This window comes from Macrotis lagotis, chromosome 1, assembly GCF_037893015.1.
Source record: "Macrotis lagotis isolate mMagLag1 chromosome 1, bilby.v1.9.chrom.fasta, whole genome shotgun sequence".
In the NCBI taxonomy this organism is placed as follows: domain Eukaryota; kingdom Metazoa; phylum Chordata; class Mammalia; order Peramelemorphia; family Peramelidae; genus Macrotis; species Macrotis lagotis.
The window spans coordinates 666,337,513-666,350,328 of NC_133658.1; the positions used below are offsets into that span (position 1 = coordinate 666,337,513).

The 12,816-nt window shown below is 35.4% G+C and overlaps 1 protein-coding gene and 1 long non-coding RNA gene across 6 annotated transcripts in view; one reads left to right on the top strand and one right to left on the bottom strand.

Moving 5' to 3' along the window:
- Positions 1-12,816, bottom strand: part of ANKAR (ankyrin and armadillo repeat containing) — a 90,826-nt gene that overhangs the window by 51,796 nt on the left and 26,214 nt on the right. For all 4 annotated transcript variants that reach the window (XM_074215508.1, XM_074215507.1, XM_074215505.1 and 1 more), the window contains 3 exons: positions 8,055-8,155; positions 6,507-6,687; positions 1,286-1,511 (listed from right to left, as the gene is read on the bottom strand). In XM_074215508.1, the coding sequence (XP_074071609.1) occupies positions 1,286-1,511; positions 6,507-6,687; positions 8,055-8,155 (508 nt within the window). The remainder of the gene's footprint in view (positions 1-1,285; positions 1,512-6,506; positions 6,688-8,054; positions 8,156-12,816) is intronic.
- The window catches only part of LOC141507643 (uncharacterized), a 35,111-nt gene that overhangs the window by 22,053 nt on the left and 242 nt on the right, over positions 1-12,816 (top strand). The gene's annotated exons all lie outside the window — the stretch shown is intronic.

Genomic DNA, 12,816 nt, shown 5'->3' on the forward strand with positions numbered 1-12,816 from the left:
GATTCATCATAGTTAAATGCTGTGAAATGCCAGGAAGGTACAAAAAAAGACAAAAACAAATTATTTCCTACCCTCAAGAAATTCCATTCTGGAGACAGAAGGAATGAGAAAGATCTCTTGTAGGAATATGTTCTTGAGATTAGAAGGCTTGAACAGGTGGAGGTAAGGAAGGGTCACAACCAGATATGGGAAGCAGTTTGTATAGAATCATAGCAATAGATGTCATGAGTGAGGAGCAGTAAGAAGCCAAATTTGGCAGGACCATAGTGTGTGAAGGGGAAAAGTGTACAATAAGTATGGAAAAATTAGACTGGAGACAGATTGTGAAGGATTAAGTGCCAAATGGAATTTGAATTTTATCTTAGAAGTAATGATGATGATGTTTTGTCCTTCATTCTCAAACACAACCATGATATCAAGAAGGTGATGACATGACAAGCACAAGAATTGGATTTGAATGAGGAGGTACTGTGCCAAGTCACCAGTCTGACTTTTTCCACCAGAGACATCTGAGTCCAGTGACTAGACATGAATCAGATCGACTGGAGATGGCTCTGGATTTGAGGCAATCAAGATTAAGTGACTTGCCCAAAGTCACACACCTATTAAGTGTCTAGCATGTGAGGCTGAATTCAAACTCCTGTCCTCCTCACTTTAAGACCAGTGTTCTATCTGCTACAGCAATAGGGATAAAAAAAACATAGTCTGCAGTACAACCAAACGTACCTTATTATTCTTTACATATCTCCTGATCTGGTACATTTGAACAGGTTGTTCATCACAGATGATAAACATTTGTCTCTCACTCCAGTTTCTCCTTCCAGACATAGCTCTTAGAATTCCCTCCTTTCCTTCAGGACTTCCCTTGAAGCACCACCTTCATGAAGCCTTTCTCTATCTTTCTAGTTGCTCATGGCTCTCCATCTCCAAATCACTTATTTTGAAGATATTTTAAACAAAATATATATAGCTGCAAATGTACATATTGCCTCTTCTGGGTAAAATGTAAGATCCTTGAATGCAAGGACAATTTCATTTTTTGTTTTTTATAACTCCAACACCCAGCATGGTGCCTGCTTCATAGTAGGTGTTTAATAAATGCTTGTTGACTAATCAGTTGAAATAAGAATTTAGGCATTGAGCAGGAATCTCTTAAATCACTAAAATTTATGTCACAATCAGATTTAAATGACTATCCATAGAAGCAATACCATCATGCAGATGGTTATTACATTATTTGGGGTCCAGAAGACAAACACAATATAATTGAAGTTTTAAAACATACCTGTACCTAGGTTGCTTAACATAAATCTTCTCTGGTTCACATTCACATTAGCTCTACACAGTTGACATATGATTGGCACTCTGTTGTGCAGAGCAGCATAATGGAGTGTAGAATAACCCAATTCATCTATAACATTGATGGTGGGCAATGAGGTTTTTCGACAGAATGTATGAAAAACAGCAGTTAATCCTCTTTCAACAGCACACTTCATACCATAAGGCAAACTCTAAAAGCATAATAAATATTTCAGAATTGCTTTCCTTACCTTTATTATCTAAGAACAAATAATATTTTTGCATTATAACATTATTGAATCTGGGGATTCAAACATAACTTTAATGTTAATGAGAGTTGGCACTTATTATGAATGTACTGCGTTGTGCTTTACAATTATTATAACAACCTGGAAGATAGATGTTGCTATTACCATCCCAATTTTATATATGAGGAAACTGAGGCAAATAGGGTTAAATGATTTGCTCAGTTTCACAGAGCTAGCAAGTATCTAAGGCCAAATGAGACTCCAGGTCCAGCACTCTAAGAAGGATCCATAATTTGCTTTTATACTAAGCAGAATTTAGTCTTCATTTAGGTTTATTTAGGCTTATTTTAGGTAATAATTAAAAGTTGTTTAGTCCAACTAACAAATATGAAACCTCTTGGAAACCATTGTAAAAATTTATTTTTAGAAAGGTAAAAGTGAGGCAGCATGATATGATAAGTTGACCACTGATCTAATGGCCAAGATAATTGTGTTCTAGCTGTGATCTACCACTAATAGGTTGTGAGAGCTCAGATAAATCTTTTTGGGCCTCAATTCCCACATTTGTAAAACAAATATCTAAAGATATATTTTGGCTCTAAAATATGACCCAGGGCAAGTCATTGTCTATCTGTCTCAGTTTTCTCAGGTTTATTTTGATGGTCAAATGAGATAATCTTTGTAGAGAATCTTATGAACCTTAAAGTATTATATGAATGCCAGCTATTATTATTTTCTCAGGTCAGTGCTTCATTGGATTAGTTCTTCTCCCAATGATGTAAATCGAAATCTGTATCTTTTTTTTTCCTTAGAGATTCCTATTTATATTCTTTCATGACTCAGACCATCAAGGGAACAAACTGTTTAGCCTATCTCTTCTTTTCCTGCCTCAAAAGGAAAGGTGGTCTCGCTACTTTCCAAGGCTAACTTTTTACCTGTACCTTTGGTCTCTTCCATCCCTTTCCTTTATTTTTCGATAATTCCCCCCCTTTCAATATATTTATAAATAACATTATTATAAAGCCCATTCTCATCCCTAGCATTTGCCTACTATTCCATCTCAGACATAAGACACACTAACAACATATGAACAAAAATCCCTAAATCAACATTTTTCTATTTGCTGAACCTATAGCAAGTTCTAAAGATTGGGAGACTGGCTTATCTGTTAAGAATTAAGTCAGAAATTTAGGCCATTAAAAACAATGACCACTTTCTATCTGTCCTTTATTAACCAAAGGACACCTTTGCTCAAAATGAATTCACTTAAGCTCTTGGAATCTCACCATTCTATTGTAACTGTTTTTAAAGAGTCACTGAGTTTGATTCTGAGCAAAGTGAGCAGAACCAAGAGAACCTTGTACACAACATTAATAACAACATTGTGAGTTGATCAGCTATGATGGATGCAGCCCCTCTCTCAGCCATTCAGAGATCTAAGACAACCCTGGAAATCTATTATGGATAACATCATCCACATCCATCCAGAGGGAAAAAAATGAAACAAAGAACTTGAATGGATACTTTGTTCACTTTTAAAAAAACTTCTCTTATGTTTTTCCTTGCTATCCCATGGTTCTCTTTCTTTTGCCTTAGTCCTAATTCTTCATTCACAAAATGACTAATATGTTAACTTGTTAAACACAATTGTACATGTACAACTTTTGCCAGACTGTTTACCATTGATAGGAGAAGGGTGGATAGGGAGGGTGGTAGAAAAATATATAACTTATATCTAATCTACAAGTGGAAAAAATCTTTGTTTTGTAGGTTTTTGCAAGGCAATGGGGTTAAGTGGCTTGCCCAAGGCCACACAGCTAGGTAATTATTAAGTGTCTGAGGTCACATTTGAACTCAGGTACTCCTGACTCCAGGACCGGTGCTCTATCCACTGCGTCACCTAGCTGCCCCCAAGTGGACAAATCTAAAAAGAACTTTCGTAACATGTAATTGGAAAAATAAAATATCAAAACTACCCACAAATAAATTTTATACAAAATAAAATATGAGAAAGAAAAAAAGAAAAAATTCACTAATCAAAAGAAATTCTTTATTGACATATCCTCATTGACTTTTTTTCCTGTCTTCACCTTCTTTTATCTTCTAAACATATATCATTACTTTGATCACATCCTATTTTTTGATGCTCTATGCTCCTTTGGGTTTCATTTTTTTCACTTTTCATTTTCATTTCCCCACCTCTCTCATCCCTTCTTTTCTGTCTTCTTATATGGATCCTCTTCCTTTTTCAACACTTAAATGGGAGCATTTCCTATGGCTCTATCTTTTCCCTCTCTTTTCCTTGTTATATCCTTTCACTTGATAGTTTTTCCATTCCTTTAACTTCAATTATCACTTCTGTGCAGATAATAACTGAATTTCTATTTCTCTATATATATTTCCAGTTATCTGTTAGCTAGATCTAGTGGCAATTCAAGCTCAACATAATCTAAACTGAATTTATCATTCTCCCCATAAACCCCACCCACCCAAATTCTCCTCTTCTGCTTTTCTTTCAGGCAACCAGATTTAAAACTTCTTAATTCTTTCCCCTTTCTCACATTCAGTATGTAATCATTTGCTTCTCTTCCATACTCTTTCTCAAATCTGGCCTTACTTTCTACTCTTAATGCTGCTACATTTAGTAGTAACTCATCCATACTATTTTAATGCTTCTCAAATGTTTCCATATGTCTAGTCTCCCCTCTCATTTAATAACTGAAATACTAATGTAAATATCTGAAACCATCACTTCTGTATTCAACAGTAGTTTGTATTGCATCCTATAGAAAGTCTTAAACAATTATCTTAGCATTAAAGATGCTGAAAAACCAAGACTCCCATTGCATTTTTTTACTTTGCCACATACTTTGTCACAGACCATTCATTTCTCCCTAATCTCTCTCTATTCTTCCTCACCTTTGTATATATCTACCTACACTTTCTATTTACTTCTCTTCAGCTATATCCTGTTTCTTTTAGCCTTCCTTAATGTCCTGAGCTATAAAGCTCATCTTTTACATCATTGGGATTGGATCTGTCTTATACATTAGTTATAGTATAAGTTGCATTCAGTGACTGTTTTGTCCTTTCTTCTCAGAGATCATGACAATTGGGGAAGTGATTCCATGGCAATCACATGAATTGGATTTGCGTTGGGGGAGTGGGGGAGCTGTGCTAGTTGGTAGAAATATAGCTGAAACAATGAATTGGATTTGTGTGAGGGGCTGCTGCGCTAAGGCACCAAGTCTCACTTTCTTCTCCAGAGCCATCTGGGTCCAATGGCCAGAGGTGAATTAGGTCTAGGGGAGATGGCCCTGGGTGCAGTGGAGAGAACACCGGTCCTGTAGTCAGGAGAACCTGGGTTTAAATCCAGTCTCAGGGGGAGGCTAGGTGGCACAGTGGATAGAGCCCTGGAGTCAGGAGTACCTGAGTTCAAATCTGTCCTCAGACACTTAATAATTACGTAGCTGTGTGGCCTTGGGCAAGTCACTTAACTCCATTGCCTTGCAAAAAAAAAAAACTAAAAAAAAAAGTCAATAAATCCAGTCTCAGACACTTGACATTTACTGTGTGACCCTGGGCAAGTCATGTAATTTGATTGCCCCACATCCAGGGCCATCTCCAGTCTTCCTGGTTCATGTACAGCCACTGGACCCAGATGGCTCTGGAGGAGAAAATGAGACTTGGTGTCTTTAGCACAGCAACCCCTCACATGAATCCAATTCATTGTATCAGCTATATCTCTAGCAACTAGCATCTTCCCAGTCCCCCAGGTCTGAAACAAGTTATCATTATTATTATTTTTTTTTAATTTAAGGCTTTGGGGTTAAGTGACTTGTTAAGACCACACAGCCAGGTGTCTGAGGTTGGATTTGAACTCAGGTCCTCCTGACTCCAGGGCCAGTGCTCTATCCACTGTGCCACCTAGGTGCCCCCTGTGAGATGTTATTCTTGACCCCTCACTGCCTCACTGTCACTGTCTAGTGTGTCAACTTCACCTTGGCAACATTTACATCCCTTTCTCTCTTCCAATTTTGCCACTGCCCTGGTACAGGCCCTCTATTTGGTTGGGTGGCTACCACAATCTCTCCTCACTTCAGTTCTTTCTCCATTCAGTCTCCAAAGTGATTTTCCTATGGTTCTGGTTTGATCATGTCATTCCTACTCAAAAATTTCCAGGGACTGCCTATCACCTCCAAGATGAAATACAAAATGCTCTGTAGTTTAAACTTTTTCATAACCTAACCCTCTCCCCACCCTCAGTATTCTTTCTTGTAGTGACAGTGGCCTCCTGGCATTTTCTCTGGCTGGCCCCAGGCCTACTGCGCTCTCTCTCTCTCTCTCTCTCTCTCTCTCTCTCACTCTCTCTCTCTCCATCTCTGTCTCCTGACTTCCTGAAAAACCCAAATAAAATCTCATTTTCTTCTTGGAAGTCTTTTCCAATCTTGTTGAATCTAGTGCCTTCCTTATGATGACTATTTTCTCAATTACCCTGAATATCATTTGTTTGTTGTTTGTCCATAGCTGTGTATTATTTTCCCCAATGGATTGTGAACTCCTTGAGTCAGGGGCTATCTTTTACCTTTCTCAACACTTAGTAGGTGTTTAATGATTGCTTAAAGTTTTGGTTGAACTGAAATGTTCATGGTGGACAGACGGACATGCCTTACCAAGGAAAGTAGATTTTTGTTTGGTAGAACTTATTCTAGATGCAATGCTGAGATCAAATCTCAACTGAATTCAGTTCAGGGAAGGGTAACTTGTTTTACTTCATGGATTTATAATGCTAAAGGATTTTTGCCTATTAAAATGTATTTTATTTGAATAGTGAAGTTCAATATTCAGATCTCTAAGAAAATATTTTCTTGAAGACACATGATTTTATGTAATATTTATCTTAAAATCTTGTTTATCCACACTAACAATCAATTTGCAATGTAACATTCAATGAGATACCTTGCACTTTATAGCTTTTTTGAAGCCAAATTTTTTCTTGAATTGCTCATGTAATTGAATATCTGACAATGGAAGTCTTTTGGGTCTAAGGCTGTCCATGATTTCATTTATGGCTCCCCACCACTGGATCTTATATAATTGCTGATAGAAAGTTTCAAGTTCAAAGTAGATTACACAGTAACTGTTAGGAAAAAAAGTATAGGGTAAGAAAACATATTTTTCCAACTTCTAAATTGGATTTTATATATTTTTGTACAAATATATCTGATTTTCTACTACAATTATTTTTAAAATTTGTAGCTAGTAAATATCAATAATGTATGGACAAACAATTGAAGCATAATGGTTTGTTTGTCAAAAGTTACACATCTGCTCATATATTGTCTTTTGTCTTTTCAAATGAAGGGATATATAACTTAATGAATTTATGTAGGTGTGTTCTTTCCCTTGACCACATTACAAAATCTCTCCCTTATATTTTTTCCACTCCACTATTTTCATCTGTGAGTTAGCATAAATCTGTTATCAGCCCATGTTCAATAATGTGTTAGTATACTCAAATTTAGTCTAGCTAATCATTTTAACTAGTTATTCATCATTAATCAACCCTTAGCTAAAATATTTGGAATGCATTATTGAATGAGTCCATAAGAGATTCCATAATGATTCCATACTTAATTTGGTATATTCCTGAAATATTTATTTTCATGGAGGTTAGCAATGGAATAGATGGACAATAGGAAATGGAAAATAAGCTAAATCTATTATGCTACAACACAACAGACCTCAGTTCTTATGAAAATCTTTCTCTGACTTAGAACATAAAGGGAGGGGGGAAGAGGGAGAGAAAAAAGAGATGTGGAGTATAAAGAAAGGCTAAGGTGTATAAATAAAGAATTTGGTGATTTTATAGATCAATCCTGGATCTTATCCAAGACCCTATCCAAGAGACACCTGATCCTTATGAACATGGCTTATGGTCCAGGACAAATGTATCACCCATTCAGTGTCTCCAGGCCTGAAATAGTCAAATATACATTGAATCTTCTGATCATCAAAAAACATCTATTTACACTATTTTTGTTCAGGAATATTATTGTGTTTATTTTTAACCCAAAGAGTTAATAACAATCAGAAAAAGGAAATCATCTTGAGCTCTGGGACATAATACTTCGAATTATGCCAAACTTTGGGAAACTCATTTTGTCCCTGAATGCTACCCCTTTTGTAATATATAGTTTCTACATATTTTTCTATCTGAGGTGCCTTTAGACATTGTGTAATGCCTTTATCTCAACACCATTTTCTAAATTTCCCCTTTACTTTTTTTTTTTAGGTTTTTGCAAGGCAAACAGGGTTAAGTGACTTGCCCAAGGCCACACAGCTAGGTAATTATTAAGTGTCTGAGGCCACATTTGAACTCAGGTACCCCTGACTCCAGGGCCGGTGCTCTATCCATTGTGCTACCTAGCCTCCCTCCCCTACTCTGTTGCTTTTTGTAGAAAAGGAGCAACCAGTGACCTTGGGGATATTCCGAATATTCCTTACCTTTTTCCATTATATTCAATGACTGGTATGGGGTAGAATTCTTTGTATCCTAAATCTGAAAATGATTGAGAAGCATAGTCTTGCAATTTTTCATGAATCTCCTAAAAGATGAGAGTTGTTTTGTTACTAAATATAGTCACCTTCAAATCAATGTGAAACATATCTTCCAAGTAATAATTGGTAATATTTTTTAAAAATTTTCAAATGACTAAAATTTTGTCAAAGTTACATATAATTTCACTTCCCAAATAGAAGACATTTATGTAGTGAAGGAAAAATAAAAGGATATTAAGATACACTGAAAAGAAATAAGAATAATGATGAATATAATTAACAAAGCTGACAATTCCATTAAAAAATATTTAACCCACAGTTTTATCTACAAGTTATAGCAAGAATCCTGAAGTGACTCACATCCCTAATATCCTTGGAATGAATTTCTTACAAATTCATAACACAAGAAAGTAGCTCAATTTTTAAATAATCTTCAGTGTAATAAAATTTATATAAAGAACACAGTGGGAAGAACATCTCTTATTACATTGAAATATACATTATTCATAAATATCTTCATTTCTATTAGAGATCCATTCTATTTAGTGTCTCCTACTATCATTTAACATCACATTTTCTTGCCTTTCAGTTATTTAGAAGATAGCTCTCAGAAAAGTAGGTATCCTGTTATCCTGAGCAAATGATACCATCAACGGACCATGTGGTTGGATTAAGGAGGTGGCTCTCTTTTGCTAGCAAAGCTAGACCTTCTTACTTCAATTGATCCATTACTTAAAAATGATGGGGCAGGAGTGAGGGAATGCAGCACTGACAAGATCATTGGTTCTAATACAGTACTGGACAAGTAGAAGGTATGAACAAAAAAGGACACTGGAGTAGGTGTATCAAGAAAACACTCAATTCATGATGAGTGATTTTGAGAAAAGTGAGAAGATCTTTATTAACAACTGTGCCCAATGTATCACAGTTAAAAAGGGAGGCAAGCACAAGATTAGACCTAATTTGAGTAGACCCTTTGGATAAAAGACTGGTTAGGCTCCAAAATTCTCTTATACAGATGGAAACAAAAAACAAAGGCAATGTCTGAATACTTGGTAAAAACTTCAGGAAGTATATCCCTGGAATAAAAATGATCTGATACAAAGAACAAAGGAAAAAGGGCAGACTTGAAAGCACATAGCACTGAATAATAGTTTACTGTTACTAGACAAAAAAGATATCTCATTATGAAATTTTTAAAAAATATATATTATACGGGCATGCAGTGGATAGAGCACCGGCCCTGGAGTCAGGAGTATCTGAGTTCAAATCTGACCTCAGACACTTAATAATTACCTAGCTGTGTGGCCTTGGGCAACCCACTTAACCCCATTGCCTTGCAAAAAAAAACAACTCCCCCCCCCCCAAAAAATATATATATATATATATATATATATATATATATATATATATATATATATCATAACTCTACTCTGTTTAAATTGATTTCATCAACCCAACAAAGAACTTTGATGTTGAATGTTGTTTTTTCAGAATTTCTAATAAAGTAATTACATAGATTAAGCATGCTGAAGTTTATGTAATATTTTTTGGTGGTTTTTGTCATATAATTCCAATCACAATTAAGTTAGCACACAGATCCACCACGTTTGAATTCTGTTATCTCAGTCCCTCATATGCTCTTTGAGGTATTAGAAACTGGAGAAGCTGGTCCAGTCTAACTCAGAAGAAATCTGTGCATGAATGACTATGATAAGCACATTCAAGAATTGGTTCTCAAGATGTGTGAAAGAAGGGAGGATGTTAAATAGATGGAATAATCATGAATGATATTATTTCATCTCTCCCCCCCAAAAAAGGAAATCAAAAGACTATAAGAAGTTATCAATTCATATGCTAACTTTCTCATGTATATTTATAAAAATATATCAGAATAACCTAAACACATATTAAGGCAATCTGATGAAAATAGGAGACCAGTACAGACATATTTCCATGAAAGATATATTCTATAATCAAACTTATCTTCACAGTCACTCAATTAATTGAAAAAAATGAAAAATGCAAGATTCTACCTTTTATAGATTTTTAAAAAAGCATTTGGTGCAGTATTGCAAATTGTAGCTTTAAAGTTCCCTCCAACATCATGTCTTCCATATATATGTTAAGTTCATATCATATCTTTGATAGATAAAATCATATAATATCTAATAATTATAACAGCATAGATAATTTTATTTGCTGACCTATTTCAAGCAAAATGGGCAAAAAAGGGAAACACTGGCTGACCAAAGCTCTTTACTTGGAGGATGTTTACATGGAGGATGTTCAATGCAGAATTCAAATGGAAAAAAAGATTCCTTACAGGATCAAGAGTTCTTACTCTTTTTTGTGAATTATAGACTTCTTTGACAGTCTGTTGATATATATATATATATAATATGTATACATATATGCATATATATCCTTTCTCGAAATAATATTTTAATTGTATTAAGTAAAACATTCTATAAGAAATCAATTATATTGAAATAATTATCAAAATACATATAGTTCTTAAATCCCAAGTTAAGAATCCTTTAATCACTTTAAGATATTCTTGTTTGCAAATGACATTGTGCTGATTTCATTAGATTATATGTCTCAAAGTTCTTAAATAAGGTCCACAATTACTCAGAGCTTAATATTGCATACTAATAAAGACCACCCTTTAGGCTATGATTTGTAGTTGAATGGATTGGCTGCTGAGGCAGCACAAATATCTTTTGAGTAAAAAAGGACAATGCACTGGGAAAAGAACTGAAGGAAGAGAGTGGGTTGTATTGAATTAGATAACTGCATAGCTCTTTCAATAATGCTGTTCCCTAAAACAACCACTCATCTTTCTTACACTGATATTCTTCTTGTTAGGTTTGTGGCTGCGAATTAATATTAAGTATATTAAGTATCAGAAGTAGTGAATGGTGGGTGATCCAAAAAGCCATGGGGAGATATATGGTGGACCTTAGTTTGAAAGTATAATATCATGAATTGCATCAATTATGTCATGCAGGAGATGTGTAATTGGAAAAACATTCGGGTCATTCACATAGTGCATCATTGAAACCCTTGGAATGCTGGAAGGTCTGAAGATGTATAGGAGGATGTGCATATGATCACAAAGAGATTTGCATGGGTTATGCTCTATAGCACTTGAGAGAATTGCTACACTAATGAGATCAGAGATCAAGTAAAATATAACTTCTCCCATAAGGACCTGATTGAAATTCTTTCCTAAAATGCCTCTATAGAGCCATTATATTAAAGGGAGTTACTTCAGACTGACTTTCAAGTTCAGATTCCAGGACCAATTTGAGCCTTAGTCAGGAAGAACATGGATACACATAGATCTATAATTTAACAGTTCAGCACCATCAGTTTTATTTCTGATCCTTCTCTGACCTGATAACCTGGATCTACTGTTTAGGATTTTGCTTTATTCCCTCTGCCTAAGCCCCAACATCATGTCTCATTTCTAGTAACTGCTGGATTTGTATTTTCAGGACCAGGTCTTATTACTTGTCTTATCTGGGCAAGGCTCTGATCTCTCAGGGCCTCAAATTCTTTATTTGTAAAATGAAGGAGCTGAACAAAAGAGTCAGATTCCTTGTAGTTTTAAAATTATGATCCTATAATCCCGAGGCCATATCTTCTTCCTACATGCTTGAGTGTTTTGGTTTCTTTCCTCATACCCTAGTTCTTCCAAGATGAAAATCCTGCCTCTTTTTACCTCATTATCCCAGGGTTTGAAATCCTGCCTCTGAAATCTTTTTTTCTATGCCTAAATCTTCAATGACTGTTAGAACTCAATTACCTAAATTTTTTATTATACAAAAGATCATTTAGAGTCAACTCAATAAATGTTCCTGATTACCAGACTTAGAAAACAAAGTCACTTCTTCAGACTTTAGGGAAAATTTGCTCTATAAATACCCCTAGGAACAGTCTATAGGGTTATTAGTTCTAATGTTAATCTTTGAGAGTCACTAAAAAATCATATGGTATTGATCCTAGAGGATTATTACTATATTTCAAGAGGTATGTTCTGTGGAAAATAGGATCCATTATTGTGAGGAATATAGGGTAGAGGGGGGGGTCCCTAGGGAATCCCTTACGGGGGGAATAGCCCTAGTCAATCACAAAACTGGGAGAGTTTTCCTAATTCCATTCCAGAGATGACAAACCCAAGGTCAGAAGAAGCCAGTTCTCAACCAATCAAGAGTAACCTAGAGATCTTAACCTAATGCAACTGAGTTTGAGCAGTTAGGTAATTAAATATCCCACACACACCCCTGTGATGATTGGGGTTCATTAGCATATCATGCATCATATGATGGGGGAAGGATCTTATTAAGGGCATGTCATGAGATGGGCAGACCTCCTAGATTGGAACTCAATGAAAATCCAAGAGGGAAGGGAAAGAGTTTCTGAAGACTATAAATTACCTGATGTTCAAATGCTACCTCATGCTTCACACTAGGTGAAGTACCTGTATCCTGTAGGATTTGTGAATAAAATCTATAATTTTTCTCTCACTCTAGCAGGTTTTTCTTTCATTCCCTTTATAAAAATTATATAATCATCACATTATGGGCATTAAATAAATTATATGTTAAACAGAATTCTAAGCCATGGATGCATTGTACAGTGACAAACAATACAGTTTCAGATCAGTGAGGAAATACCCTTATAGCATTAAGGAACTTTT